General features: G+C 40.6%; 1 protein-coding gene across 2 annotated transcripts; it reads left to right on the top strand.

Moving 5' to 3' along the window:
- The first annotated feature begins 363 nt into the window (after positions 1–363).
- Positions 364–1,502, top strand: LOC121779409 (probable protein phosphatase 2C 33). Of its 2 annotated transcripts, none has more exons than XM_042176746.1 (5): positions 364–440; positions 507–665; positions 746–872; positions 945–1,093; positions 1,169–1,502. In XM_042176746.1, exons 1-5 carry the CDS (start codon positions 384–386, stop codon positions 1,382–1,384), a joined length of 708 nt encoding a protein of 235 aa, XP_042032680.1. In that variant the 5' UTR covers positions 364–383; the 3' UTR covers positions 1,385–1,502. The 2 variants fall into 2 exon arrangements, with proteins under 2 accessions (XP_042032680.1, XP_042032679.1); XM_042176745.1 differs by having other exon boundaries at positions 942–1,093.
- Positions 1,503–7,761: the final 6,259 nt, after the last annotated feature.

Raw genomic sequence — 7,761 nt, 5'->3', positions numbered from 1 at the left:
GTAAAACCACATAAAAGTAAGGGATACAAATAAGAAAGTGAAATATAAAATCTCAAAAGTCACAAGCAATTAGCTAATTTTGTTTGATCAAAATTCCTTGAGACCAGGGATGTACTATTTGATTAAGAGTTTAGAAGTAGTCAAATTGGATTATGGATTGGAAATGTGGTAATCCGAGTCTTGTAACCAAGCAGTTGAACAAATCCAAGTATAGATAACAATTTAAGTATAGATATGGGTTGGGTTGGGTTTTGTAATTGAAGATTGTGGGTGAGTAGGTTATGCCTATTTTGAATGCATTGAGGTTATGGATCTAGTGTTGGTGTTTAATATTGTAGGGTTTGTGGCAGATTAATTTAAAGACGGAGTGAGTGTGTATTGAGATGGGATCCTGCTTTTCCTGCGAAACTGTGCCCCATTATCCCAGGATTACTTATGAGGTTAGCACTTGTCTCATATGTACTCCTCCTTCCTACCTTTAGGTTTTTGTCTGAATTGCATTGCAGACCTTAGATTTTAGAACAGAGTCGACCTTCTGTGCGGTCTATAACGGCCATGGCCCTGTGCCTTCTGGTCAAAAGGTTGAAACCAAAACATTGGGAATGCAGACTAATTTTGATTGCTACTGTAGGGGAACTACTACAGCACTCACCCTACTTAAACAGGTTGGTTAATACATACTCCAAATGAATTCAATCATCATCACATCAACCATGTATGTATGTAATATTCTATTTTATAATAGGATGAAGATGTTGTAATTGCACAAATTGGGAACTCGGGAGCTGTACTAGGGACGAGAGACGAGAATAATAAATTGATTCCAGTGTGCTTGACTGTGATGGGTTACAAGCCTCACCACCTTCCTGCAGGTACTCATCAAATGCTTCTTTCTATACATATCTTCAACCACTACTACTTCATTGATATCTCTTCCCCAGCAGCAACGATCCGAAAATGCAGAGGTCGTCGTATATTTGTTGAGCCTGAGCCACAAAATCACAAGGACACTCCCTACCTCACACCCACGCCTCTTATCTCCCACAGACGCATCGCTGATGAAGACGAGTTTGTAGTCTTAGCAACTGCCGGGGTAACGTAACTAACATCTCTACCTACTCTTATCCCATTTATTGTCGTCTACATTTTGTTGAGGCATAAATCTTAGGTTTGGGACGTGCTCTCGAACGAGGACGTGGTAACTATCGTGGCCACTTGCCCTACACGCTCGGATGCAGCTCAAGCAGTAGTGGGTGCAGCAATTAGAGCATGGATGAATAAGTATCCAACTTCACAGGTTGATGACTGTGCAGTGGCCTGCCTCTTTCTCAACTCAACAACCAATTCAACACCACACCCACTAGCCCAACTCACACAACACTAATACTCCATGTTTTAGTAATCGTTTGATTCATAAGATTTCCAACTACTATATGTTTTATTACTGCATATTGTGGGATGGGATTCAAGCTTCTTCATAATTAATGTTGTTTCTTCGATAATTTTTTTATTTTCGTGCATTATAATTTCTTGAAATCACAACATATTCAGAGTAATGTTTTTTTATATAGCGTTGTAAAATTGTTTTTTTTCCTTTGGTCTATATAATACAACAATTCGGATGGGAAATTAAATTAATTACCAGTATATGGCATTATGACAAAATGAATATAGTTTTCATTTATATTTATTATCTATTTTTATTGATTAGGATGATCGATGAATCGATATACAAAATTTATAATTTATGACATACTCTCTCCTTCCGCAAATAGAAGTCCCAAATTTTTCATTTTCGTTCATCCGCAAAATAGGAGTCCCGTTCTTCTTACAATATTTGGACACACTAAATATCCCCTCTATTCTCATTAGTTATAGAAATGTCATTACAATTTTACCTCATCCCACCTTTCATTTGTATGAATTCACTATCTCTCTCTCATTATCTCTCACTCTTGGAAACCCTAGCCCTAATAGCCCACCACCTCCTCTCTCTTAAGTGGATGCAGTCCTTAGTAACTCCTAACCCCTATATATATCTCTCTCTCTCGAAACCCTAATCTTCTTCCTCATGTCCATTGGCCTCCTACGACTGAGTGGACCTTCGACACCTCGGAGGGGTCAGTCCCAACTCCTATTGCGACCCATCTCTCTCCAATCCCCACATGCTAGTAGAAGGATGATAAACACAGATTTTGCATATTTTTAAGACCCATATTTGACTCGTTTTAAATGTAAATCATGCAAATTATGTTCTTAAATAGTACTACTCCCTCCGTCCCATAAGAATATGAACACTTTCCATTTTACGCTGTCCTATAAGAATACGCACTTTCTAATTTTGGAAAGTCTTTTCTCTCTAATGAGGTGAGACTCATTCTCCACTAACAATACTTTAATTACTTTTTCTCTCTACCTCTCTCTTACTTTACCAATTTTACATTAAAACTAGTGTTGAACCCAAAGTGCATATTCTTTGGGGACGGAGGGAGTATATTTTATACATTTTGGTATCTTGACATGTTTGTTGAGAAATGATAGAAAAAGGCATAGAGAAATGTCTAAAAGGGCCAATTTCGGAGACTGACCCACTGGAAAGGATCACTGGTCCGTTGACACCATTTCAGCGGTTGTTGACCACCACCTAATAGCCCACCGCCTCATCTCTCTTAAATGGATGCAGTCCTTAGGAAACCCTAATCCCTATTTCTCTCTCGAGAAACCCTAATCTTCTTCCTCCTGTCCATTGGCCTCCTACGACTGAGTGGTCCTTCGACACCTCGAAGTGGTCGATCCCAACTCCTATTGCGACTCATCTCTCTCCAATCCCCACATACTTGTGGGAGGATGATAAACACAGATTTTGCATATTTTTAAGACCAATATTTGGCTCGTTTTAAATGTCAATCATGCAAATTATGTTCTTAAATTATACTATATTTTAGACATTTTGGTATTTTGACGTGTTTGTTGGGAAATGATAAAAAAGCATAGTGAAATGTGCAAAAGGGCCCATTTCGGAGACGGACGCACTGGAAAGGATCAGCGGTCCCCTGACACCAATTCAGCGATCATTGACCAAGCTAGCGGCCGATCACCAGCGTCCCAGTGGCCCGCTTCAGAAACGAACATAGCCAAGGAAGTCCCAATCAGCGGTCGTCGAACCTAAGTCAGCGGTTGTCGAGCTAGCCACAGAGAGTTCAGACGAAGTCAACGGTCCGTTGAATATATGCGGGGATGCAATAGCCTCAGTTCGAGCCAATTTTGCCGGCGATCTGTTGATGTAAATTCAGTGCCTAATGCGTATCATTCTCTCCGTCTTCGAACTTAAATGTCACAATCGGATTCTATGGAGAAAGTTATGACCATTCTACGAACGTCTCATAGTACAATAAAATCTGACGGAAATTTAGGCGGAAATTCAAGTAAGAAAAGAAATTGTTACCTTCTGAAGCCAAGTCTAAACCTTTTTTAAGCCTGTATATACTTCATAACTTATTTCACATTATTCACCATCTATACACCACTCCAAGGGAGCCTCCAAGGCTCCTCCCTGTCCACTCCAATCTCTAGTTCCTCCATCTTCTCATCACTTGGAGTTTAGAACGAGGCAAGAGAAGAATGAAGATTGCATACAATTCATCCTTATGTTTTATTTGCTTTATTTTATGTTTTGTACTTTAATTTATAATTTTGTATACCTCGATCCCATATTTTAAAGATCGACAAATGTAATCCTAAATCTCGAAAAATCGGTGAATTGAGACCAAACGTGTATAGGAGCATTCTCCAATGCCATTTTTAATAGGAATTTGTGGAATTTGAAATGAGTCGTTAAAGATATACGTATATTTTATCCTACAAAGCGATTTAAAGAAAATTTTGGTTTAATTCGAACGAACTTTATCACATCTAGAAACATATTGGAATACCATATGATTAATTAGTTTTAGGATTATTTTTACTCTTTTTGGAAAATGTGACATCACAATATATAATAATGTTTAAGAAATAATTTCCCAAATATGAAGCTTTTTTTATATCATATACTCCCTTCGTCCCACTTTAGCAGTCCCCGTTAACTTTTCTGTACTCGTTTTATAGAAATGATACTCCCCCTATCTCATAATAGATGGCAGACTTGGGGATTAGCACAAGATTTTAGATGATGTTGTATTGTGTGTTGGTGGAGAGAGAAAATAGTATATTTATATTAATGTGAGAGAGGGATTTTTCCAAAAAATGAAATGTGACATCTTTTGTGCGACAAACTAAAAAGGAAAGTGTGACATCTATTATGAGACAGAGGGAGTAATAAATAGTTAAAGTAAAGAAATGGTAAAGTAAGAGAGAATAATGTAAAGGACTTTTTGTTATATATTAATGAAGGCGATTTCCGTTTCAAAAAGTAAATACATTAACGAAATTGAAGTTTCATTATTATAGGAGTACTCCCTTCGTCCCACTTTAGCAGTCCCGTTGACTTTTTTGCTTTCATTTTATGAAAATGATAATAAATAGTTAAAGTGGATACATAGTAAAGTAAGAGAGTCTTCTCTACATTATTGTCTTTTACTTTACCATGCTTCCACTCTAACTATTTATAAAACGAATGCAGAAAAGTCAACAAGACTGCTAAAGTGGAAAGAAGGGAGTACTCCTATGTTAAGGATGAAGTTCCTTAACTCGTAGATTTTGTGTCGAACGTCGCGGAAGCTTTTGCCCGTCGATCAATCCGGCGTCAAAATTAGGGTTTTGTGCGTTTTGCACGTTTGAAAGGAAAGAGAGTAAGAGAAAATAAAATAGAAGGATAATTGATATTTCTTGAATGATCGAACTAAAGAACAATGTCCACTATTTATAATAGTGGATACTAACTTAATGAGCAAGACAAAAGATATGAAAAAGATATGCAAATCCATAATTAACTAACTAAATAATAATAATAATCGAGGAATCCTCCTGGGTCAAACATACACCGAATAGTTGAGCGTCTCCCTGCATCATGCGTCCATGAATGCTCAAGCATAGAGTGTCATTTTGCGGAGGAATCAACCGAGCATCGGCGGCAAGCGATGTTGATCGATGATTCATACTTGCGACAACCCTGACATGAGATGAATTACTCAATAATTTCAGCGATGCGTTGTCCACAATGGAACTACACAAACCAATCTGGACTTGGGGAATCTTGAATTGAGAAGCATTCAATTGTCGCGCGCACTGAATCTCGATGCAACCGTGAACCGGTTTCTCTTTACGTACGGAATCCGGACTGGACTTCTCTATCTTCTCAACCTTTTCAAGTCCACCAAAACCAACAGAAGAAACAGGAATCTTCTTAGCAGAATCAACAAAGCCTTCCTCAACTCGATCACAATCAGGAATCAACGCCGATGGTGGTGGCGGCTGATCGAGGGCGGTATCGGGAAGCAGCGCAAAGGGTGGTGGTGTTGTACTCGACTGTTGCGGCATGGCCAATGAGTCGTAGGGGACTAAACCCAACGGCCCTGGTGAAGGCTTGCTATTTCCTGATGGATGAAGGTGCTGAACGAGGTCCCCAAACCCGAAAACTTGGGAGTCGTAGGGCTGCGCAGGTTGAGGCGGCTCGGGAGGAAGCATGTTGTCGATGTGTCGGTCGGGTGCAACAAGGTAAGACTCCATCCTGTAGCACGCATCCAACAATTGTTGAATTTGTGCGAGAGTCAGATGTGCCATGGTGGTGGCTGGACAAGGTGGCTGCGGCGCGGGCTGATTCCATCCCGAGTTATGGTTGGGGGGCAGGGATGATCGTATGCCGAAACCTCGTGGAAGGGGCGTTGTCCCGGTGTCTCCCAGTAGGCAGGTGGATCCCAGCTAGTGGGTTGTCTAAGCGCGATGTGGTGTGGCTGCTGAGACGGTTGATAAGGCTGAGAGTATCCCTGCTGCGTGCACAACCTCGGCGGGTCCCAACAAGAGAGCGGTGGTGGCGAGTACAAATCTGGTTCATAGGAAGATGGTTGCTAATACGCAGTTTCCTAGCGCAGCCATGGCGGGTCCCAGGAAGTGAGTTGACTGGCTTGGTAGGGATGGTGTTGTGGGTGGAGTTTCCCATCCTGTGGATATGGATATGATGGTTGTTGATCTAACGCTCTGATCGGATGGAGCAGGGGTTGAGATACGGGCTGCCATGGGTGGTAATCCGCCTGCCGGAGTTGGTATCCGGTGTAGCTGTATGACATGTAGACAGCGATTCGGAGGAAGAGATCACAATGAAAGCACCAATTATTAAGGATGAAGTTCCTTAACTCGTAGATTTTGCGTTGAACGTCGCGGGATCTTTTGCCCGTCGATCAATCCAGCGTCAAAATTAGGGTTTTGTGCGTTTTGCACGTTTGAAAGGAAAGAGAGTAAGAGAAAATAAAATAGAAGGATAATTGATATTTCTTGAATGATCGAACTAGAGAACCATGTACACTATTTATAATAGTGGATACTAACTTAATGAGCAAGACAAAAGATATGAAAAAGATATGTAAATCCATAATTAACTAAATAATAATAATAATAATAATAATAATAAAACTTCAACTTCGTTAATGTATTTACTTTTTGAAACGGAAATTACCTTCATTAATATATAACAAAAGTCCCTCATTTTCGGATCATTTCTACCCTATATATAGAACAAAATGGTTTTAGTTTCCCACATTCATATCATTTCCAATACTTCATATCACAACAAATGAAATCAGAAATGAAGCGTTCAATTCCCGCAGCTCTTCTCCTTATGCTTATCATATGTTCAAGTAATACTTTTCAAGACTAAAGTTCCAAAATGGTCCATAACATATTGCGTTTTCTTGATTTTGGTCCAAAACATTATCTTTTGAATTATTCGGTCCCTCACATTTGAAATCGGATCACATTTGGTCCATTTTGGACGGTTTCCGTCAAATTTTTGACGATTTTAATTACCGGGTCACTATTCTGTCACTAATCCGTCACTAACTAGGAGAAACTAATCCCTCACCAATCCATCACAAATCCGTCACAAGGCCTCGCCTCAACACTTACGCCCTCTTGGCCTCCACCAACTCCATCCTCTTAGGCTACGGTAAGTCGGTAACCAAATTTTTTTCCCCAATTCTTCTTCATCACATGTAGCATTCAGTAATTTCTCCGACTGCAGACATCGGAGTAATGAGCGGCGCAGCTCTCTTCATCAAACAAGACCTCAAAATCTCATCAATTCAGCATGAGATTCTCGTCGGCTCTCTCAATCTATTCTCCTTGATCGGTCGTCGCTATACGATCGTCTTAGCCGCCGTCGCTTTTTAGTCGGAGCGCTGCTGATGGGGCTGGCGCCGTCCTACCCTTTCCTCATCGCCGGAAGGGTGGTGGCGGGGATCGGGGTCGAGTACTCCCTCATGATCGCGCCGCTCTACACGGCGGAGGTCCCCCCGCCACCACCCGCGGCTGCCTCACCTCGCTGCCCGAGGTCTTCATCAACGTCGGCATCCTCGTCTAGTGACAGATTAGTGACGAGTTTGTGACGGATCAGTTTCTCCCAGTTAGTGACGGATTAGTGACGGATTTGTGACCCAGTAATTAAAACCGTCAAAAATTTGACGGAACCGTCCGAAATGGACCAAATGTAATCCGATTTCAAATGTGAGGGACCGGATAATTCAAAAAATAATGTTTTGGACCAAAATAAAAAAAACGCAATATGTTAAAGACCATTTTGAGACTTTAATCATACTTTTCAATCTCAATCTC

The sequence above is a fragment of the Salvia splendens genome, chromosome 19 (genome assembly GCF_004379255.2).
Source record: "Salvia splendens isolate huo1 chromosome 19, SspV2, whole genome shotgun sequence".
NCBI lineage: Eukaryota > Viridiplantae > Streptophyta > Magnoliopsida > Lamiales > Lamiaceae > Salvia > Salvia splendens.
The sequence above is the reverse complement of the archived record's forward strand: the minus strand, read 5'-3'. Positions and strand labels throughout refer to the sequence as shown.